The 24,618-nt window shown below is 36.9% G+C and overlaps 2 protein-coding genes and 1 non-coding gene across 3 annotated transcripts; 2 read left to right on the forward strand and 1 right to left on the reverse strand.

The window, feature by feature from the left end:
• The first annotated feature begins 9,834 nt into the window (after positions 1 to 9,834).
• Positions 9,835 to 9,941, forward strand: LOC127099763 (small nucleolar RNA R71). Its single transcript, XR_007794236.1, has one exon. It is a non-coding gene; the product is annotated as a small nucleolar RNA R71 (small nucleolar RNA).
• Positions 9,942 to 15,992: 6,051 nt separating this feature from the next.
• LOC127091418 (protein ALTERED PHOSPHATE STARVATION RESPONSE 1) lies at positions 15,993 to 19,873 on the forward strand. Its single transcript, XM_051030051.1, has 4 exons — positions 15,993 to 17,521; positions 18,085 to 18,305; positions 18,485 to 18,708; positions 18,788 to 19,873. Exons 1-4 carry the CDS (start codon positions 16,567 to 16,569, stop codon positions 19,638 to 19,640), a joined length of 2,253 nt encoding a protein of 750 aa, XP_050886008.1. The 5' UTR covers positions 15,993 to 16,566; the 3' UTR covers positions 19,641 to 19,873.
• Positions 19,874 to 20,476: 603 nt separating this feature from the next.
• LOC127091419 (protein CHAPERONE-LIKE PROTEIN OF POR1, chloroplastic) lies at positions 20,477 to 24,381 on the reverse strand. Its single transcript, XM_051030053.1, has 3 exons — positions 23,910 to 24,381; positions 21,173 to 21,530; positions 20,477 to 21,050 (listed from the first exon to the last, which is right to left on the reverse strand). Exons 1-3 carry the CDS (start codon positions 24,246 to 24,248, stop codon positions 20,875 to 20,877), a joined length of 873 nt encoding a protein of 290 aa, XP_050886010.1. The 5' UTR covers positions 24,249 to 24,381; the 3' UTR covers positions 20,477 to 20,874.
• Between the last annotated feature and the right edge of the window lie 237 nt (positions 24,382 to 24,618).

Raw genomic sequence — 24,618 nt, forward strand, 5'->3', positions numbered from 1 at the left:
AAAGCATGCTGAGGGACATGAGTGTCCTAGATGGAATTTGCCCATCCTGCGTAACAGGATAAATGTCTATGGGTCCAATGTTGAACTGGACAAGGATGACACGGTTTATGCCTTGTGTTCAATATAGACATAAGGGCAAAGGGGTAATTATACACATAATTATTATCATAGAAGGATTTGTTAGATCACATGACATTTTCGTGACTTGGGTAGCAGTGATGTGTTGCTAGATACCGCTCACTGTTTATTATGTTAAATGCGTGATTTAATATAATTGCCAACATCGCGAAAACCTACAGGGTCACACACAAAGGACGGATTGATGAGAGATAGAGTAACTAAGGAACACCGTAAGGTACGGTGTACTTAAATGGAATACGAAATATGGTAAGGTACCACACGCTTAAGTGATTTTGGGCATATTATAATATATCGGCCAAAATACACTTAAGTGGGCTTTTTAGCTTGAAGCCCACACAAGTGGTTCTATAAATAGAACCCTTGGGTAGAAGCATTGTCACTCTAATTGGAATTTCGTTTCCCTCTCTCTCTCTCTCTCACTCAAAGCCTTCATTCGTAGCAGCTAGCACTGAGATTGAAGGAATCCGTTCGTGTGGACTGAGTAGAGACGTTGTCATCGTTCAACGTTCGTGATCGCCACAAGAGGTAACGATTCTATCACTGATCATGCCCATTCGTAAGGATCACTAAATGGAGAAATTTTAAATTCCGCTGTGCCTTGGATGGCAATTCTCCTTTACCAAGTTCATCTATTAATAGCTTGACAAAAGGAAGGTTATATCACTTCAGGGTTAAAGATTAATTAGTTGATTAATGGTTAGGTTAGACAAGTTATACAATGATCAATGTACAATATAAACAAGTTAGCATAATGGTTAGATAGTTAGTATAAACAATGGAAACAAAAATGAATCAGATGGAATCACAAGTTAGTATATATACAAGCAAAAATTAATCTATATGTCAAATGATCCAAGTTTGGTTGATGTAGAGACAACCTATATATACCTCAAAGTATCATGAATGATCCATTGATCATCCATTAATAGATTTGAAACATAGAAGGTTCAATCAACCATAATCAATCCATAACCATGGCCTAATAGACTTCATTAGCTACCAATGTTCAAGACATCTTAAGTAAATCAAAAAATGTTCAAATGAAATGAAACAAAGCATAATAAGATAGAAGATAAAAAAATAAAAGGGTTTATGTTGGGAATATTTTCAGTAGAATAAAAATAAGTGGTAAAAAAATCAACTAAAATGGAAAATAAATGGATGGAGCAATCTTTGAACTCCTTAAGCACTTTGATTGCCTTTGTTTTCAAATGTGGGGTGATTATGGTACTAATGTATGACAACCTTTTCGTTATCCCATCTCCCAAGTCTATCTCTTCTAAAGGATCTTTGATGCGTGCTTTTCGCAAGTGTACGAACGCGTCAGAGTAATATAAAAGATTGTCGAATCCACAGAGACCAAGTGTCAAGCTATCGTTATCTGTTGTTATGGTGTTTATCAAAGGCAATCAAAATAGGTGTTTTTGTAGTGTGCAATGAAAAATAAAGTATTTAATTAGATTTAATTAATAAAGACAGGGTGGAATGTAGTTTATGTAATCAATTAATAATCCAAGTACTTGCTAATAGAACTACTTATGGGCAATGTTTCCTACTTTGAAAAGAACTAATTTAACGGAAACTGTCGCTTTCGCGTATTCAGAACCGAGTGGTACTCCCTAATCAAACCCTCTTATTGTCACTTATAAAAAGGCGCGCATTGCGTTAGAGTAGTAAACCTATTTTTAAGAAATATAGTATCTTGACTAAGTTGAAAAGTATTATAACCTGGATTTCTTAACCAAAAGAGGTTCTTATGAACCAGACTCTAAACTTATAAACGCGTCCGAAAATAGTTTTAAAATCTCTTTTCTTCTTAATGTTAAAAACTCCTAATGAGCTAGACAAAGCGCTTTCGCTGTTTTTGAAATAGTTAAAAACAATTAAGTTTAAATAGACGTTGGACGACTTTCGATCTTACCCAACGGAATTGAAGTACGGGAAAACTTAAGTTGAAAGTTAAAATAGCCCTTAAGTGTTTCTACGAACAATTGTACGGATTATCGGTTTAATTACGATCCTTACATTCTAACCTTTTAGATTTAGTTAGACATGGTAAAGTAAAAGTGCATTAATTTAAATAAAAGTAAAGCGAGTGCGAGGAAATAAATAATTTAAAGCGAGTGCGAGGAAATACATAATTTAAAGCGAGTGCGAGGAAATAAATAATTTAAAGCGAGTGCGAGGAAATAAATAATTTAAAGCGAGTGCGGGAAATAAATAAAGTAAAGGCGAGTGCGGGAAATAAATAAAGTAAAGGCGAGTGCGGGAAATAAATAAAGTAAAGGCGGGTGCGGAAAATAAATAAAGTAAAGGCGAGTGCGGGAAATAAATAAAGTAAAGGCGAGTAATAAAAACCTGCTCCAATCGGAGGGCTGAGTAAATTGCAATGTGGAAATGAAAATGGCGGCAGGATTAACTTCCTTCCAAAGTGCTCCAAACTCGATTACAGACTCTATCACAGACTTGATGACACAATTGTGGTAACACTCCAATGCGAAGCGATTACCACTATAAAATACTGAATATATGCCTAAGTGAAACAAAGTTGCTTCTGAGTTTGCCTCTGCTTTAAGTTTGGATGATTGTAAAAGTGAATTCGCGTTTCTATTTATAAGCAAGTAAAAAGATGGAAATGACTTGGATGCCCTTCAACTTGAAAATATGAGGGAACCGTTTTTCCTCTTGTGGCTCCCGCCACAAGGCCATGGCGTCCGCCACAAGCACAATATGGGGCGCCTTAGTGGAAGTAGTGGGAAAACGTGGGAGTTGATGGAAGTTGAATTTGACACGTCATGGCTTGGTCTGTGGCCCCCGCCATTGGGTAGGCCATAAGAGCAAAATGCTGAATTTTAGGGGTTTTGGCTCTTTTTCGTTCCTTTTCTCGATCGGGGCTCCGATTAAAGTGAAAACCTGAAAACAAAGGAAAACATACCAATAACACAACAAAATGATAATAAAACAGCTAGAATGCATGTGAAATCGAAGTCGAAAATACGTAAATTTTAGTGTGATCAAACTCTCCCACACTTAAACCTTTGCTTGTCCTCAAGCAAAACATTAAAAAGCTCATAAAAGAAAAACTAGTGTAAACGAGTGCTTCAGGTAAAAATTCTAAATTCAAGTCGGGATACAGTGATAGGTACTAACTGAGTGAACTAAGGGTATCATGATGACACTAATCCGTGAATTCGGACATAAACTTCATTCCTATATTAACCAACTCATATTATCCCACAATACCTAGGCCTGCCTCTTCATCTCTTTTGTGTCCTTTTCATTCAGGCGCAATCACATTAAGCCCGTTATCCGTACATGCTTCATAGTAGAGTGACCTGTTAGTGATTATGATCAGAGCTTGGGGTTTCTGGCACATAAACATGTGTAAACCCTTTTATTGGACCCAACTGTAGTTGTGGGGGATCGGATCGTAATCTGCCCTATCGAGTTCAGTGCCAGATACCTCTGAACCAACTAGCAGTGGGTACTGCTTTTCTTTTTCTTTTTCTTTTTGTAGCAATTTTTTTACAATTCTTTGGTTTAAATGACTTTGTGAGGGTCACCTATACCGGAGTTGCCTTTTTGCTTTCTTTTATTTTTTATTTTTTTCTGGATCATTCACTTATTTTCATCGGTCCCTTACATAGAGGATGTGTAGGCCGGAGTTGACTGCTGAGATAAACTACTAAGGACTTATATGGAAATGATGATTAAGACCATGGTATATGGGGTTTCGGGAATGATTCCTATATTTACGAAGCTTATGGTGCTAAAATAGATACTGATGTTTCGCAAAGTTCTCCCAAGTCACCGCATCCTTACTCAAAACATGTCCTTAAAACCTGAAAACTTTCGAAATAACACTATTTTCTTTTGCAAAATTTTTTTGGTGGGGCTAAAGGTATGGGGAGGTAGGATTGTACTAAAGATCTACTATATTTGGTGACTCGTCAGACTCATGCATTATACTAAAAAGCAAAATAAACAACTAAAGAGAAATAATAATAAATAAACTATCTAAAAACAGTAAAGAAAAAGCGATAAATGAGAAAAGCAATAAAGAAAAAACGATAGAGTCTCCTCCCACACTTAAATCGAACATTGTCCCCAATGTTTCGAAATAAGATAAGGAAGAGTTACCTGGCAACCTATTGCTGACCACTAGTGCCCTCGCCATCCTGAGGTGGACGACGTGATCGGGTACAACGACGGTCTCTTTGATCCATCCTCGCCTGCAGGGCTTCCTGAGCGGTCCTCACGTCTCGAAGGTGACCTAAAATGGTACCCTGAGTGTTTTCTACGAGAGCAATGTGTCGCTGTTGGTATTGTTGTTGACGAGCTTGCGTATTTGTAATCACTTGCAGGGACTGTAGAACAGTGTCGTAGGACCTGTCTGTCCTCCGCTGTGATTCTTGCATAAAGCTCATGTTGTCCGCCATTTGTTGCTGGATGGTAGAGAGGAGGTCGTCACGCCAGAGTATGGGTCATAGTCGAATGAACTCAGGAACTCCAAAGTCAGGTTCCTATATGTGTTACTCAAATCATCAGCAAACTCGTCCCAGTGAAGCTGGTGGCTAAGGAATCGGATACTAGGCTCGATACCCAGTGCCTCCATACAGTGCTGGTCAGGATAACGTGTGGATGCCATAGGACGCTGATACAAAGCGATGTAACGCTCCCTCTGAGCACTATCTCTATAGGCCACATGCATGTCATCAAAATCCTGCATCCTGGTAAAAGTTAAGAAAGTGATCCTGAAAATACAAGCCATTCAAATCTTAGTCTTAATGCAAAATATGATAAAATAAAATAAAAATAAAAATTAAATTAAATAAATGCGAAAAAGTAAAATGAAAGAAAAACCATGGGTTGCCTCCCACGCAGCGCTTGTTTAACGTCAGTAGCTTGACGATTAGAATTTATACACCTGTAGTAGTAGGAATTGGTGGATCAATCAGGGTGTGGCTCAAGTAGTATGTTGGAATGTCTCCTCCTTCGTAGAGCTTCAGTCTTTGTCCATTTACAATGAATGGACTATAGGTATCGTTCTTGATTTCTACAGCTCCGGATCTCAGAATCTTGGATACTTCGAAAGGACCAGTTCATCTTGAACGTAGCTTTTCAGGGAAGAGTCGCAACCTAGTGTTGAAAAGGAGAACAGAATCGCCTATATTGAAGTTTTTCTTTACTATTCTTTTGTCGCGATAGGCTTTTGTCCTCTCTTTATATATTTTTGCATTCTCGTAGGCAGATTGCCTAAGCTCTTCTAATTTATGAATGTCTAGGGTACGCTTTTCTCCAGCGGCTAGGTAGTCTAAATTCAAAGTTTTAATGGCCCAATAGGCCTTATGCTCTAATTCGAATGGTAAGTGACAAGATTTTCCATAGACTAGTTGGTAAGGAGTAGTTCCTATAGGGGTTTTGAAAGCGGTTCTATAGGCCCATAATGCTTCTTGAAGCTTCTGAGACCAGTCTCTCCTAGAAATATAAACAGTTTTCTCTAGGATTTGTTTTATCTCCCTATTAGATACTTCTACTTGGCCACTAGTTTGTGGGTGGTACGGTGTTGCTACTCTATGCCTAACTCCATATTTTCTTAAAAGTTTGTCAAATATTCTCGATATAAAGTGTGATCCTCCATCGCTTATGACTAACGTGGTGTTCCAAATCTAGGGAATATATAGTTTTTAAATAATTTGATTACTACCCTAGTGTCGTTTGTGGGTGCAGCTATAGCTTCAATCCACTTAGACACATAGTCTACGGCTACTAAGATATACCTGTTTCCTAAGGATGGTGGAAAAAGTCCCATTAAATCTATACCCCATACGTCAAAGAGTTCTACTTCCTGAATGTTTCTTAAGGGCATTTCATCTCGTCTTGAAATGTTTCCAGTGCGTTGGCATCTATCACATTTGACAATGCAAGCATAGACATCACGCCACATGGTAGGCCAGAATAGGCCAGCTTGAAGAATCTTGGCGTATATCTTAGAGGTGCTCGCATGTCCACCATAGGGTACAGAATGACAATGCTCGATAATACTATTTACCTCTTCTTCTGGAACGCAATGGCGAAAAATGCCATCTTTACCCCTTTTGAAAAGGAGAGGTTCGTCCTAATAGAAGTTTCTCACATCGTGGAAGAATTTCTTCTTGCGGCGGTAGTCAAGATCAGGGGGTACTATATCAGCAGCTAGGTAATTAACGAAATTTGCATACCAGGGTACGTTACTTATTGCTAAGGAATTTTGGGGGTGCTCATAAGGATCTAGGTTATTGTCTTCAATGGTTTCTACTCTAGCTATCAGTCTATCATAGGCGAAATCATCATTTATGGGTACTAGTTCAGGTTTTAGATGTTCTAGCTTAGAAAGGTGATCGGCTACTACAATTTCATTGCCTTTTTTATCTCTTATGTCTAAATCAAACTCTTGTAGTAACAGAACCCATCGGAGTAACCTGGGCTTGACATCTTTTTTACTTAATAGGTAACGAATGGCAGCATGATCGGTGTAAACAATAATTTTTGCTCCTACTAGATAAGATCTAAATTTGTCTATAGCGAAAACTACAACGAGTAATTCTTTTTCAGTTGTTGCGTAGTTAAGTTGGGCAGCATCTAGGGTTCTACTGGCATAATAAATGGCATGTAATTTTTTATCTTTCCTTTGTCCTAGAACGGCTCCAACTGCGTAATCACTAGCATCGCACATTATCTCGAAAGGTTCCGACCAATCAGGTGGTTTCATAATGGGTGCAGATACTAATGCTTGCTTTAAAAGATTAAATGCGTCATTACATTTTTCGTCGAAAATGAATTCAACATCTTTCATTAAAAGTCCGGTTAAAGGTTTGGTTATTTTGGAGAAGTCCTTAATAAAACGCCGGTAGAATCCAGCGTGTCCAAGAAAGCTTCGGACTTCTCTGATGGTTTTTGGTGCTTTTAGGTTTTCTATAACTTCTATTTTAGCTTTATCTACCTCTATACCTTTTTCGGAAACTATATGTCCTAAAACTATTCCTTCGGTTACCATGAAATGACATTTTTCCCAATTTAGCACGAGGTTCACCTCCACGCATCTCTCCAGGATTTTCTCAAGGTTAGCAAGGCAATCATGGAAATCAAATTCGCAAACTGGGAAATCGTCCATAAACACTTCCATGATCCCATCTAGGTAATCTGCGAAGATTGACATCATGCAGTGTTGGAAAGTAGCTGGGGCATTACAGAGGCCGAATGGCATTCGTCTGTAGGCAAAAGTTCCATAAGGGCATGTAAAGGTAGTTTTTTCTTGATCTTCGGGGTGAATAGGTATTTGGAAGAATCCAGACTATCCATCTAGATAGCAGAAGTAAGAGTGTCTGGCTAGACGCTCCAACATCTGGTCTATAAATGGTAAAGGGAAATGGTCCTTCCTAGTTGCTTTATTTAATTTTCTATAATCTATACACATCTGCCATCCTCCTTCTAAACGTTTTGCTACATGTTCGCCTTTATCGTTTTGCACGACTGTGATGCCTCCCTTTTTAGGTACTACATGCACAGGGCTCACCCACTTACTATCCGAGATCTGGTAGATTATACCTGCCTCAAGTAACTTAAGAACTTCCTTTTTAACAACATCACTCATTATAGGGTTTATTCTTCTCTGATGTTCCCTAGAGGGTTTTGAATCTTCTTCGAGCGAAATCCGATGTATGCATACAGATGGGCTTATACCTTTCAGGTCAGAGATATTATATCCTAAGACTGAGGGATATCTTCGTAAAACATCTAAAAGTTGGTTCGTTTCCTCTTGGCTCAAGGTAGCGCTAACTATAACTGGACGGTTCATCTTTTCATCGAGGAACTCATATCTCAGGTTCTTAGGCAGTTCCTTAAGTTCTAAGGTCGGTTTCTTAGGGCATGGCATAGGATCTGGGGTAAGGGATAAACATTCGTAAAGGTTACCATCGATGTAAGGTTCTTTAAAGTCATCATCTTCCTTTATGGGGGTTGATGGTAACTTAATTGTTTTTATAATTTCTTTTTGTTCTAATTCTCTAACACATTCATCAATGATATCTAAGGCATAACACGAGTCTCCCATCACAGGTGCCATAAGAAATTTCGAAAGTATAAATTCTATTTTCTCGTCGCCTACCTCAAATGTCAACTTTCCTTTCTTGACATCTATTATGGCTCCTGCAGTTGATAAGAATGGTCTACCTAGAAGAATTGGTATATCATTGTCCTCTTTGATGTCCATGACAATAAAATCAGTAGGGATAAATAACTGACCTATCCTAACAGGAACATCTTCTAAAATGCCCATCGGATATTTGACAGATCTATTGGCTAACTGAAGTGACATCTTAGTGGGTTGTAATTCTCCTAAGTTTAACCTCTCACAAACTACTAAAGGCATTAAACTCACACTAGCTTCTAAGTCTAGAAAAGCTTTTTCGATGACATGATTACCCAAAAGGCAAGGAATGGAGAAATTTCCAGGATCTTTATCTTTCTTTGCTAATTTGTCCTCGGAAATAGCATTATATTCCAAAGGCTTCGGATCGTCAAGTCTACGTTTGTTGGTAAGGATGTCTTTCAAAAACTTTGCATAAGAAGGTATTTGGGTGATGGCTTCTATGAAAGGGATTTCTACATGAAGTTTTTCTATAACTTTAATAAATTTTTGATATTGTTTATTGATCTGGGTTTGTTTGAGTCTTTGCGGATACGTAAATTTTATCTTTAGGTTCTTCTCCTTTCTCTCGACCATCCTGGTTTTCAGATTCCTCTGGTTCCTTTACTTCGTCCGGGGGTTTGGTATATTCCTTAGAAGTTTCGGGTTCACTCAATCCGGGGTTTGGTGGCTCATCGTAAGCGTTCCCATTTCGTAGGGTAATGGCATTGGCTTGTCCTCTCGGATTTTGTTGAGGTTGTCCAGGGAATTGTCCTCCAGGTGTAGTCTGAGGGGCTTGGTTTAAAGCTACCTGAGAGATCTGGGTTTCAAGCATCTTGGTATGAGTAACTATTTGGTCAACCTTGGTTCCTAACTGAGTAATCAATTCGTTAACATGAATGTTTTGGTTCATGAACTCCTTGTTTTGTTGGGTTTGAGTGGTGATAAAATTTTCCATAATTTTCTCAAGGCTCGACTTTGGTGGTACAGGTTGCATAGGTTGATTTGATCTAGGGGCTTGATAACTAGGTCTCGGAGGTGCATTATTTTGAATAAGGTTATTTTTTTTATAGGAGAAGTTCGGGTGATTCCTCCATCCAGGGTTATAGGTATTCGAATATGGGTTCCCTTGGGTGTAGTTCACTTGCTCGGAGTGGGTTTCGTTCAATAGACTGCATTCTGCGGATTGGTGTCCTTGGGTTCCACATATCTCACAATCCGACGAAACTGCGGCTACAATATTCGGGTTTATGCACATATGCTCGACCTTAAAGGCTAATGCGTCCATTTTAGCTTGCATCATGTCTATAGAGCTTAGTTCATGCACTCCTCCTTGGGCTTCCTTCTTCTCAATTGTCGCTCGTTCGAGTCCCCATGATTGATGGTTTTGAGCCATATCTTCAATGAGGGCACTAGCTTCAGGATAAGGTTTGTTCATCAGAGCACCGCCTGTGGCAGCGTCGATGCTCATCTTTGTGTTAGAGTGAAGTCCATTATAGAAGGTTTGAATGATTAACCAATTTTCTAAGCCATGATGTGGGCATGCTCGTAACAACTCTTTATATCTCTCCCAAGCTTCGAACAACGATTCTCCTTGGTTTTGGGTAAATCTAGTTATATGGTTTCGAAGAACGGCAGTCTTACTCGGGGGAAAATATCTAGCAAGAAAAACTCTTCTAAGGTTATCCCAAGTCGTAATGGAATTGGATGGAAGGGAATCTAACCATGATAGGGCTTTATCTCTGAGGGAAAAAGGAAATAATCTTAAACGTATTGCCTCAGGAGAAGCTCCATTGGTTTTAAAAGTATATGCTAATTGAAGAAATATTTTTAAATGTTGGTTAGGGTTCTCGGTAGCGAGATCCGCGAATTGTCTCTGTTGCACTAGTTGCAATAGGGATGGTTTAAGTTCAAAATTATTGGCTGGGATAGTTGGGTTTACTATACTAGAACTAGGTTCTTCATTAGATGGTTGAGAGAAGTCCTTAAGAGGTATTTGGTTTTGATCTTCGGCCATAGCTCTCTTAATTCTATGAAAGAATAAACGTGCGCGAGCGTAACGTTCAGGTTCCGCCAGAGGGTTTACTAAGCTTAAACTTCGGTGCTGCGAGTTCTTCGCATTGACCGGCGGGAAATAGCCTAAGTCTAAACGATATAACAACAGGAAAATGAAATTTGACGAAATTGGTCCCCGGCAACGACGCCAAAAACTTGATGCGTGCTTTTCGCAAGTGTACGAACGCGTCAGAGTAATATAAAAGATTGTCGAATCCACAGAGACCAAGTGTCAAGCTATCGTTATCTGTTGTTATGGTGTTTATCAAAGGCAATCAAAATAGGTGTTTTTGTAGTGTGCAATGAAAAGTAAGGTATTTAATTAGATTTAATTAATAAAGACAGGGTCGAATGTAATTTACGTAATCAATTAATAATCCAAGTACTTGCTAATAGAACTACTTATGGGCAATGTTTCATACTTTGAAAAGAACTAATTTAACGGAAACTGTCGCTTTCGCGTATTTAGAACCGAGTTGTACTCCCTAATCAAACCCTCTTATTGTCACTTATAAAAAGGCGCGCATTGCGTTAGAGTAGTAAACCTATTTTTAAGAAATATAGTATCTTAACTAAGTTGAAAAGTATTATAACCTGGATTTCTTAACCAAAAGAGGTTCTTATGAACCAGACTCTAAACTTATAAACGCGCCCGAAAATAGTTTTAAAATCTCTTTTCTTCTTAATGTTAAAAACTCCTAATGAACTAGACAAAGCGCTTTCGCTGTTTTTGAAATAGTTAAAAACAATTAAGTTTAAATAGACGTTGGACGGCTTTTGATCTTACCCAACGGAATTGAAGTACGGGAAAACTTAAGTTGAAAGTTAAAATAGCCCTTAAGTGTTTCTACGAACAATTGTATGGATTATCGGTTTAATTACGATCCTTACATTCTAACCTTTTAGATTTAGTTAGACATGGTAAAGTAAAAGTGCATTAATTTAAATAAAAGTAAAGCGAGTGCGAGGAAATAAATAATTTAAAGCGAGTGCGAGGAAATAAATAATTTAAAGTGAGTGCGGGAAATAAATAAAGTAAAGGCGAGTGCGGGAAATAAATAAAGTAAAGGCGAGTGCGGGAAATAAATAAAGTAAAGGCGAGTAATAAAAACCTGCTCCAATCGGAGGGCTGAGTAAATTGCAATGCGGAAATGAAAATGGCGGAAGGATTAACTTCCTTCCAAAGTGCTCCAAACTCGATTACAGACTCTATCACAGACTTGATGACACAATTGTGGTAACACTCCAATGCGAAGCGATTACCACTATAAAATACTGAATATATGCCTAAGTGAAACAAAGTTGCTTCTGAGTTTGCCTCTGCTCTAAGTTTGGATGATTGTAAAAGTGAATTCGCGTTTCTATTTATAAGCAAGTAAAAAGATGGAAATGACTTGGATGCCCTTCAACTTGAAAATAGGAGGGAACCGTTTTTCCTCTTGTGGCGCCCGCCACAAGGCCATGGCGCCCGCCACAAGCACAATATGGGGCGCCTTAGTGGAAGTAGTGGGAAAACGTGGGAGTTGATGGAAGTTGAATTTGACACGTCATGGCTTGGTCTGTGGCGCCCGCCATTGGGTAGGCCATAAGAGCAAAATGCTGAATTTTAGGGTTTTTGGCTCTTTTTTGTTCCTTTTCTCGATCGGGGCTCCGATTAAAGTGAAAACCTGAAAACAAAGGAAAACATACCAATAACACAACAAAATGATAATAAAACAGCTAGAATGCATGTGAAATCGGAGTTGAAAATACGTAAATTTTAGTGTGATCAATCTTGCGCCTACATTTTCATGGTCGAGATCGTTGGGTCTTTCTCGAACGCCAAAGGCTCATCATCATAGATGCAGTCTAACATCCGACTTTTTGAAGTTGTTGTGTTGGCCGATAGATGAAGATTGAATTGCTTGAGAATTCTCAGACTTAATGGCTTTGACAACCATGATTTGTTGAGATTCGGCCTCCAACGCCGCTAATACTTTATTTTCAGCCATATAGGTCAAAATCCGAGCGAAAGCGCTTGACTCAATCATGGTGTTCATCAAATTCAGACCATCGGTTGTACCCTCTCATAGTTTCATACTCCCATGTAAATCCATACTAGGGGTGTAGGTTCACCGTGTAGCATACTTCACGCCCTTCAAAGTTATGTCCTTCTCCAACAGGTTTACATGATAAAATGTTTGCCAATTTCAGGTCAAAGTTATGTTTGTCGATGTGATTGACATTTGCTCTGAAAAAGCTTTGATATGCTTCAATGTGTTCGACAATTCCACTAGGCTTCCTGATGGTGATTCTCAGATGCATAGATGATGGTACACATCCTACTCCGTGCAACCACTCTCTATCTAATAGCAGATTGTAGTTTGCTTTTGTTGGCACCACCACAAGCAGTGTTGACCTTGTGTGGTTCCCATAGTTGGACAATACCATGTTGTTACAGGCTAGACATGTGGTAAATTTTCCTATTTTCTTTAAGAGGGACTATGGAATAACATTGGCACATGCTTCACATTCGATCAATAATTTGTTCATCCCTATATCATTTACCTTGGCCCTTATATACAAAGGCTTTAGGTGTTGTTGCATGGCCATGTTAGGCCTTTCAAAAACGGCGTGGTCTTCATTTACTGAATCGTCACTCATCATATAGTAACATAGAGGTTTATGGGTAACTAGTTTTTCAACGGGACCTTCTCCCGAAATCACTTTTATGACCATGTCGTACTCGAAGGCAAACCAAATATCAAATTGCAAATAATATCCAATTCCAAATCAGACCCCGAGCGAATATTAAAATCGATAAAGGGAATTTGGATATTAAAATCTTCCAATACCTTGACATAGAAATGAAAATATTCATCTTTAACTCCCTTAGGACGAGCTACGCAAACACATTCCCCTTGAATACAGGGCTCTAAAATAACATTGTTTTCATTCCCAATAGAAGACACATTCTTCAAAGGCCGAAGTTCCGGTATCTCCATCTCGTATATGGAGTTGTGATCGTAACTCACTACTTGATCAAATGACTCCATAATCCCCATCAGCACCTCTACGGATGAACCTGATGAAGAAGAGTCATAATCATAACCACTAAAAGAGGCGGAAATATTGTTGTAAGTCTCCTTTACAATACAATCAAAGTTAGCCTGAGTTAGAGTATCTCTACATCCTCTCACATAAAAATCCCAAAGATCTTTTATTTCAAGGGAACTCAAGGTTCTTAATGTTTTTTTATTCTCGTCACATGCATCAACAATAGTCATTAAATAAAAGAATGCGGAATCAAAAAGAAAATATACCTGGTATTGAAGAACGGACGAGAACTCTGAAAGTTGCTTAGAAGAGAGAAAGACTTCTTCCAGCGAATGATAAACCATAAGACAAAGAGATGATTTTAATTAGGAGTAAATATTCTTAAAAGGATTTAAATAGTATGAAACTATTGGGATCATTGAGAGGGAGCAAATTCCTATAAAAAATCATCATTACTAAGGAAGGAGAAAATCTGATGAAGATACGTTGTCATGATTAAAGACATGTCACCACAAACAAACATCATGGCGTAAGTGGATTGGAGATAACTTAAAAAGAAATGTTATGGCCTCTTTTGTCTGAACACTTCAATCTTTTAGATCTCATGCTCGGGGGGCTTATGTACATCCTGAAAAATTTGTTGACCAACTGAGGTATGAGATCGACGAAGCTTATTAAGGCACTTGAGTTCTTTGGGACCGAGTTGGCACGATAACCAAGTATAGTAGGGTTAGCATATCGGATAGTCGGGCTATCATTCACCAATTGGAATCTGACTAGGACATCATATCTACTAATTAAAATCCGGTTAGGATATCTGAGTAAGCCAGGTGGAGCCGACCTCCCATAAAGCTGAGAATGGTCCAATTAGTACAAGTTGGATCCGATGACAAGGCCATGATGTCATTTGAAGGGTCATAACAAACGATTATAGGGTGATACATTATGGCAGAGAGTTATAATTAGTGAAGAGGCGAATATTACATGCCAATTATAAGGGCGTCGAACATTATTGATAGATGAATTTATGCAGGTTATGGAGAGAGAGAAAGAGATGAAAACATATAAATAGGAGGATGTTTGGAGGGTAAAGGATAGATAAAAACGAGAAAAAATCACTTAACAGACACCCCAACCAATCATTTTAGGCTCTCTTTGACTTAGAACAAGGAAGTCAACATTTTTAGTGTTTTATATATATATATATATATATATATATATATATATATATATATATATATATATATATATAATCATGTAATCTATCATGTAAATGGATCAAATATGTGGGTCAAGACAAATTATCCAGATGTTTAACCACCAAAGAATAGAAAAATGTCTAGAAGACCAAAGAAGATGATAGATCTTAAGTAAGGGGAGATTGATGGCTCTAATTGCAAAATGAGAAGAACAAGCTTGATTTTCAAGTGCAGTAGGTGCAAGCAGCAAGGTCACAACAAATTTACTTGTAAGATGACACCAACTACTCAACCAAGTCAAGTTAATCAACAAACTTAACAAAGTCAACCAAGTCAAGCTAATAAACAAACTCAACCAAGTTATTGCAGTCAAGCAAGTCAACAAACACAAGTTACTCCCACAATTATGGGAAGTCAAATTTCTCAACCATCATAAGCTAGTTAACAAAGGGCACAAAATTGAGTGGTTAGGAGGGTATCAACATCTGGTGTAACCTAAAGACCTACAACCAAATTAAATGCAACTAAAAATGTAGTTGGCCCAACTATAAGGAGGAGTACTCCAATAAATATGACCACTCCAAACAAGAATACCAATTAGCATATTTAAGAGTTATCTAATGAATGATTTATTTTGTATTTTGAACAAGGATTCCATTTCTGTTTTGTTATAACTTAAGAGTTCTTTTTTCATGTCTATCTTAATTATGGCATAATGTCTATTAGAACCTGCAGAAAACATGTTTATGTATTCTGAACAAGTTGGTGTAATGTCTGTTGTAACAAGTTTTCTCTGTTTATGACAAATATTTAACTATGAATTTTTGGTTTAACAAGTTATGTTGAATCATGTTATTCTGGTATAACAAAGTGGTACATAAACACAACGAAGAACAACTATGTCTCCACAACTAGGTTTCCATCGCAAATTGAAATTTGTGCATACCTCATAATCAAAATCAAAATTTACAGAACTCTTCTATTTCAAGACGGATAAACAACTACCATAACTCATGATTGATAGAACTCGCAATTTTAAAGAATAGGGATGGAACAACAACAAAGATTTTACTCTAATTCAATTTATGGTTTGTTCTATTCTACATATATTTCAAAAAATTACAAAGATAAAACAAAAAAGATGAAGAATGAATGTCAACTAAAATAAAAAAGATGAAGAATGAATGATAACTCAACTGCCACAAATACAAAAATAGACATCGTTTGAGATAATTTTACTAAAAAAAAACTTATATAACATTATATGAATAAATAAAAATTCAAATCAGTTTTTTAAAGTTGGGAGTTATAATAGACTTCAAGATAAATATACTAGGAAAAAAAATGTATTTAACCTTCCTTTTTATACTAATATATAATGTTATTTTGAATTTTTTATCACTCCATACTCTAAGCAGTGCTTTTAACTAGAATGCATCACCATGGCCGTACCCCCTCCTTCTCTCTCTCTTTCTCGAGCCCCAACATTTTTCCTCACCTGCTTCTTCTCTCTCCCTTGTCTGCAAATGTATGTTCTAGTTATGGCATTTCATTTCATTTTTAGTACCACATTTTCTGCTAATCCTAATGGTACAATGTTTAAGTAATACTACCATAGTTTCATTAAACCACTACTAATGACTACATTTATTATTAATCCTTCATTTTTTAGTACTAACTAACCACCATGTTCTTTTCTTGTTACTTCTTTATTTGTGAGTGGTTTTTGTTTGTTGTTGTTTTTCTGTAAAACCTCCTTGATTTCTGTCTGGTTTTATCTCAACCTTGGTAGAAAAAAAAAACATTTTTATTGTTCATAATAAAGCTTGTTTTTTTAGCAACCCATTTGAAATTGAAACTTGAAAGTTCCCACTTTTTGTCAGAGAATCCATCAAATAAGAATCTTTCTTTCTTGTTGCATTCATCTTCTAAAGTAAAAGCCAAAAGGGTGTGTGTTTTGAGAGAGAAATGGGGTGTGTTGCTTCAAGACTAGAGGAAGAAGAAGAAGTGGTAGCTATTTGTAGAGAGAGAAAACGTCAGCTGAAGTTAGCTGTAGAGAGAAGATATGCACTTGCTGAGGCTCATTGTAAGTATTTTCACTCTTTGAATGCAGTAGCTGCAGCTATTAAGCTTTTTGTTGCAAGACATTCTTCACCTTCTTCACCTTTCCTTATAACTTTCCCTCCAAAGGAGGGTTTTGATCCTTCTCCTTCACATTCATCAAGTGAAAATGTCATAAATAACCCTATGTTCCTTCAGCAAACACCTTCAGAAACCAAACATGAAACTGTTGCTTGTGACTCATGCATTGCTTCAAGTTCAACAACCTCAGAGTCTTCTGATGAAGAGGGAGAGGGAGAGGGAGAAGAAGGAGAAGGTGGTAGAGAAGAGGTAAATGAACAGCCATGTGAGTATTACTACATGCAAATGCCTATGCATATGTCTATGCCTGTGCCACCTTCAATGCCATCTCCACATAGAGATTTTGGCTGGGATTTCTTTTACCCTTTTGACAGTATGAGGCCAGAGGTTATGAATGGCTATCATCGGAACTCGGACGATGATTTGAGAGCGGTGAGGGAAGAAGAAGGGATTCCGGAGTTAGAGGAAGAAGTGGAAAGGGAAGAAGAGATTGAGCATAAGGTGGTGGTGAATGTTGAGGAGAAGAGTAATGAAGGTGGAGGGAGAGTTATGAGTGGCGTTGAGACGGCGGATACGAAGACGGTGAATGTGGCTAGTGAAAATGTTGGGGAACAAAAGGGGCTTGCAGTTCTTGATACACCTGCTGAAGGGAGAGAGTTGCTTGAAGCTTTGAAAGATATTGAGGATTATTTCATTAGGGCTTATGAGTCTGGTAAAGGTGTGACAAAGATGCTTGAGGCTAATAGGATTCCCCTTCATTCTAGTTTGGAGGAAATCAAAGGTGAGTTCTATCTTCAATGTCTATATATCAATCTCTAAAACTTTATGAGATTGTTCTGAAATACAATGCCTCATTTGTTGTTTTAGGTTATTGAATTGATTCATCTAAACCATACAAATGAGTTCTAATCTATTAGATGCATTATATGCAAAGTTGTCTTAAGTTTTTGGAGGTCCAGAACTGATTAGTTATGGTCACCTTGTCACAAAACAAATAGGGGTCATATTATATGCAAGGTCGTCTTAAGTTTTTGGAGGCCCTGTCTTGATTAGCTATGGTTGAACCGACACATACCCAAAAGGGGCCTTATTTATTCATGGTTTAACCATAAACCATGACCGATCTATTATGAGGCTCTATTTATCCACAATTTTTTCTTGAAATTTTGAGGCCATGTGTTGTAGCTTATCTTGCACATCCTCAAAGACTCTGATTACATGATCATGCGCTAGAATAGACAGACATATCGAAATCGATACTCTGAATGTCTCATATAGTGATGTGATATATATGTTATATGTATCTATGTTTTTGAGAGTTTGAACCATTTGATATCAATGCAGAAAGTTCGACGAAACTCATTAATGCGATAACTTGGAAGTCCATGTCCTCTAGGCAATCGTCATGCAAGAGTTTGGTGGTTCAGAATATGAAAGATTCTTCAAGTTGGGTGGAATATAAGAATGATCTATTTGATGATTATGGAGGAATGGATTCAGGAAGTCATTTATTAACCTTAGGAAGGTTATATGCATGGGAAAAGAAGCTGTTTGAAGAGGTTAAGGTAAGGTTAATTTAATCATTCCTTATGTTTGAATCCATATTTTCTATTTTATGAAGAAACTGCTCGAGCACGTATTCGCTGGAACCGATGAAAACAAATAGGTTATTTTCACTTGATAATTCTCGAGCATTTTCTTCCTTGACGCATCTTGCTAACATTTAATAAATTCCTTGCTTTAGGCTGGAGATAGCACGCGGAAAATTTATGAGAAGAAATGTGCGCAGTTGAGAAATAAAAATGTTAGAGGAGATGATGAATTAAGCATGGACAAGACTAGATCTGATTTGAAAGATCTGTATGCTGGAATCTTGGTTGCAATTCGACGTGCAGAGTCGATCTCAAAGAGAATTCAGAAAATGAGAGATGAAGAATTACAGCCTCAAGTTGTCGAGCTATTGAAAGGGTGAGATGTATAGGACTTATACTAAACATACTAAATAGTCAGTTTCGTCGATTTGTAATTTTTCATTTTCCAAATGCAGCCTGACACAATCGTGGAAAATCATGTTGGAGTCCCATGAAACACAACAGAAGATTCTTTCTGAAGTCAAGTACTTCACATGTCCCGCGTACGGTAAATTCTGCAACCAATCTCGCGGATTGGCAACTCTTCAGCTCGAAGCCGAGCTACACCATTGGGGCATGTGTTTTAGAGAGTATACCGCAGCTCAGAAAGCATACGTAGAAGCACTGTGTGGATGGTTAAGTAAGTTCATAGTTCCTGAAGTTGAATTTTGCTCAAGAAGCAGAAATGTTTCCATGCCAATGCCATTTCATGTTAACGGTCCGCCATTGCTCATGATATGCAACGAGTGGTTAACTTCCCTACGAAAATTACCTGATAAGACGGTAATACTTGCGTTGAAAAGCGTTGTGAAAGACGTGAAAGCGCTTTGGATTCAACAATGTAAAGAGCAACAACAGAAGAGAAAAGTAGATAGCTTAACAAAAGATTTAGATCGAAGATATTTAGGGACGTATAAACTGAAGACTAAGATGCTTGAGTTGCAAGTAACAGAACATACATCATCAGAAGAGGAAACCGTTTGTGAAGACGAATGCATGATGGAGAAAAGTGATTACTTGGAGACACTTAGTAGAAAACTTGAGGCAGAGAAAGAGAAGCATTACAGTTGCATGCAAGAAACTCAAAGGATGACATTGAATGGAATGCAATTTGGATTTTCTCGAGTTCTAGAATCTTTGACAGAGTTCTCTAAAGCATCACAGAAAATGTACAATGATCTTGTGACTTTCAGTGAGAAAACTGAGAATGTTTCGTATATAGAAGGTGGTTGCAATGTGGAAAACTGCAGCAACCAAAATGGACAATAGAATCAATTGTACTAGTATTAGTTAGTGTGAAATTTGTTCATTAGGGGTGGTTTATGTAATTATATTGTTGTTATCTTTGGTGTTTATGTCGAAGCTGCTCGCTGAGACGTCAATTTTTAAGGTATTTGTTTAGATGATCAAGTGCAGACATCAAATTTTAATGTATTTTTGTTGGCTGTTGGCCATTGTTGTTGTATTGTTAAGAATGTCCACTTGGTTGCAGTTTCTTTTAATGTTTCTGATCCTATTTAGTCTTTTTAAAAATTTAACATCACAATTTTTAAAATGATATGCAAATCTTTCATTACTTTGATGGAGATTTACTAAACAGATATTTTAGTACTTGGACAAAATTGTCACTTTTGTAAATTTGATAGACTAGATTTATAGATTTCAAGTTTCCAAAAATGGTGATTAACTTCTTTTGAGATTCTTTAGATTTAAATACTACTTTTCAACTTTGTCAAAAGGCCAAAACTTTCAACCAAACACAAACTGTGTCGCATGCTGAAAAGACTGAAGGTGCAGCAGTCTTTACTTTTTACATCAGATACGTACAAGTACATAATGCAAGTGCTAATGACCCATCAATAAGAAAAGACAAACGCATAACCACAAAAAGCTTAAGACAAAACACCAAAATGTAGCAGGCTTAAAATATTTTAGGCATATCATGAAAAATTGGATTCTCTCAGTCAAACATCATTAGGTATTTGTATCCGTTGGTTCTGTCAAGTACTGACGGTTCAAATTTAATATAAATTTTAGTGTTTTTTTGGCCCTGAAGTTAAAATATGCATCTTCACAGTATATATAAATTGCATGCTTCTTTGTAATTTGCTAGATGAACAATTATATTTCATTCAAATTCAATGTTTTGTACATCATGCAATCATTATACATTCTAGGAATGCTTGATGTATGTCCATGCTGCATGTAAACTAAAAATTACAAGTTTCAGCTTTTGATACAAGACTGCCATGTTTTCATGTCTACCTTTAAGTAAAGAGAAACCAAGAATGGAAACATAACTTTGATTTCACTAACAAGAGCAGCAGGGAAGCGTAAGCCCGGAAATGGGACGATTTCTACCGCAACCGGTTATGTGCAGCTGACAGGGTCAGCTATATGGTTATAACAGTAGCTTTCCCTGAAAACCCTTTTGACATGATCATGCAAATGAATAATTACAAATTTCACATTTTAATATAAAGATCACCATGTTTTTATTCGTCTACCTTAGATACAGAGAGACCAAGAACTGGGATAAAATTATGACTTCGCTAACAACAGCAGCCGGGGAGTGTATGTCCAGAAATGGGACAATATCTACCTGCAACCAGTTCTCTACAACTGACCCTACTACGGCGCCAGCTACGAGCCCTCCTATGGTTATAACAGTAGCCTTCCCTGCAAAAATATACAAGAACTGATGTGAATATCACCACTCATGAAACAAAAATTTTAATGGATTGTGAAGAAGTGATATTATGCGCACGGAATGAACGAATATGCATGACAAAGCTTTTTACCTAACTTAACATTCTTTTTGGTCATGAAATACAGGGAAGCTCCAAAGCTACCAGCCAAGATAAGTCCCGGGACATCGGCCCCGGCATAACCTGCAGGGGGAATAGAAGAACCACTAAGATAGGTTAACCCCATCAGTGCACCATATACTCCAGCTTGTAAACCAAAATCACTGGTGGAAGGTGAGTCAATTGAAACGGGTGGTTTCTTCATGGTGGATTGCATCCATTGAGGCATTGATCCTACAACTTGAGACTGAACACGCTTAACATCAGCATAGCGAACACTGCTGTTCACTACTTTTCCTGCTCGCCGCTGAGTTAGGCTCTGCATAAGTAACATGTCATATGCAGCCTCGACCTAATAAAACACACCAATTCCATCAATAAGCAAACAGACTTATATGTAGAATACTGCAAATACTTAACAAAACAACAACAACATCATTATCCCACTAAGTAGGATCGGTTACTTGGATCAACTTTCGTCATAATATTTTATCCAAGATCATGCTTCAATCCAAATTATTAATCACGAAACATTTCTTAATAACTTTTTTTATAGACTAAAAATGTGAGGGTATTAAGTATGTGTTTGGTATTGAGTCAAATTCAACCAAATCGCATCAAAAAACCACATAAACGCAAAAGCTAAGACTTGGAACTTCTTAAAATGACATTCAAACGTGCACTGGGATGTGGTAATAGCAATTGAAACGCTGGGATGTGGTATGTAAAAGACTTCTGCGACATAGGCAGAAAAACACAAGCATGCATCAATTGATTTTTATATAACAAATATGTAACTGAATTTTATTCCCAGCACTAATAGCTATTTTACTTTCAACCATAAGTCTTCAAATGACCAATTATTCTTCACATGAATGGGATTTCAGTCCATTTGCATGGAATTAGATTAATTGTATGTTTTGTTCTACTTTTGCGAGAGCCAAAAGTGATTCTGGAGGTATAAAATTGATTATGACATGTTTGGTATTTTAAAAGAAGAATTGATTTTTCCTTCAGAATTAAAGTGATTCTGGAGCCAAAAGTGATTTTGCCTCAAGAATTGTTCTACTTTTGCGAGAGCCAAAAGTGAATTGAAGGTAAAGTGATTTATGTTTAGATAAAGTGATTTTTATACTGAAAAATTGAGTGAATTGATTATATCTAATAGTGAATTGAAGGTAAAGTGATTTATGTTTAGATAAATTTTTCTGCAAAAGTGAGTTGTACAGTAAATTTCAGTATAAAAATTACGTTTAGACTCAAAAGTTACAAATTTTAGTTTCAAGTAGTTGAAAGCAACCAAACATATCAAATCAATTCTACACGTCCAGATCAAATTTTGGATGCTCCAAACGTGAAACCTTTGGCTATGCGGTGAGGAGAATTGATTATGAGTGAATTGATTTTGTAAAATCGATTCGGGTTAAAAGTGAGTTGGATGTAAAATGATTTATGTTTGGATATATTTATATAAAAGTAAGTAGAACAACAAATTTCAATGTAAAAATCACGTTTAAACTCAAAAACTACAATACAAATTGTAGCTTCAAGTAGAATCAATTCTACTTTAAAAGAACCAAACATCTCAAAATCATTTCAGAATCAATTCTACACGTTTGCTTTTGCCTCTTTCAAAAGCTAAACCAAACATAAACTTATTGTTCAACTCTATTTTGCATGAACGTACCTAAACATAAATCACTTTACCTTCAATTCACTTTTAACCGGAATCAATTTTACATATTCAATTTAGTCAAAATCAATTTTATTTACCGCAGAACCAAACGCACACTAACAACTAAACAAAAAGACCTCAAGCTTTATTTTAGTCTTCAAATCTCATTTCACTTCACCATCCAAAGCCTAAGATCAGTAGGGGTGCTCGCAGTGCGGTTTGAATCGGTTTTGAAGCAAAATATTATCCGATCCAAAGATAAATTTACTTGAGGTTTAGTTTGGTTTTGGATGATAGGTTAAAAAAATCCGATCCGATCCAATTTCATGTGATTGAATTTGGATCTGGATCAAATTTTTGAATATCCAAATTACAAATTATATTTTTTATTAATATTCTAAAAGTATTAATAAATAATAAATTTGATAGAATATATAACCTATCAATATTACAAAATGATAATGATCAGTTATGGTTGAAACAAATGAATACTAATAATAAATTAACACAACGTATCATACTAATAAAAAATAAATAAGTACAAAAATATACACATGCGGTTTGATTAGTTTTGAAAAATCAATCCAAAATTCGATCCAGACCGTGCGATTATTATAAAATAATATCCAAACACATCTAATCATTTTTTTTCAGTTTTTGATTCTTTTTAATCTATTTGCTGTTTTTGTTTGGATTAGTTTGGATTTGAACACCCCTTAAGAGATAAGATGAGTTCTCATATATGTCCCTTTTTATAAACTCTTTCACAACCTTATCCATTTTCAAAATGAGAATTGAGCTCTTTTTTTTCTCAACAACCAGATTCTGTTTTCACTCTCACAATTTCCTATACCAACAAATTCTATTTTCCATTCTTAGAAAAAAAAAACTCTAGTAATTTGGATTTCGTGTAAAATAAATCCAGCTAAAAATTATTCTATCGATTAATATAATTAACACACAAACAAATTAAAAATTAGATTAGATTAGTGATAAACATGATTAATGTGTAAAATCAATAATTAACATGCATTGGAATTGAGGGAAAAGTGCGACCTGTGAAATTGCTTCTTGGTCATCTTTACAAGAAGCAACGATGGAGTTTTTGGCGCGTAGTATATCATCAAAGGAAGCACCTTCGGATACACCTAACAGCTTCAGCGCGTTCTCCACCGACATCTCGAACGGCGCGGAGTCATCAGCTCGCGAGCCTGCGTGAACCGGCCCAACGCTCCTCGTTGACGCGTGTCTCCACCTTCTGTGGAGCGGCGCGGTGCGCCAGGGTTTGGTTGAGATCGGGCTGACGAGTCGATGAACCGGTGGAGGTCGGGAGAAAGGTGAACCGGAGGAGATACGGTCGGACCGGACGGGGATAGGGGATGTTGTGGCAGACATTTGTGTGTTGAAGAAATGTGAGGCTTGGAGTGTTTGTTTCTACTAACAGAAAAGAGGAAAAAAGAAATATCGAAATAGTAACTAACCCAAATAGCTACAGGCTACGGGTACTGTTAGCTCCTTCACAAAATGTTATAAATAAAAATAAATTTCTTAGATTTATTTATTTACCATGGAAATTGAAAGAGTCGTACGTAAATTGATCACTGTTTCTTCTACGCTAGTACGACTGTTGCACGTCACTTTTTAAAGAAGTCACTTATTTTTTTATGATTATCTTTATCAACTAGTATTAAGTTCACGAGTTTAATAGTATTAGTTACTATGATTAATTAATATCTAATTATTACTATAAAAAAATTTACACTAA

This window comes from Lathyrus oleraceus, chromosome 6, assembly GCF_024323335.1.
Source record: "Lathyrus oleraceus cultivar Zhongwan6 chromosome 6, CAAS_Psat_ZW6_1.0, whole genome shotgun sequence".
Lineage (NCBI taxonomy): Eukaryota > Viridiplantae > Streptophyta > Magnoliopsida > Fabales > Fabaceae > Lathyrus > Lathyrus oleraceus.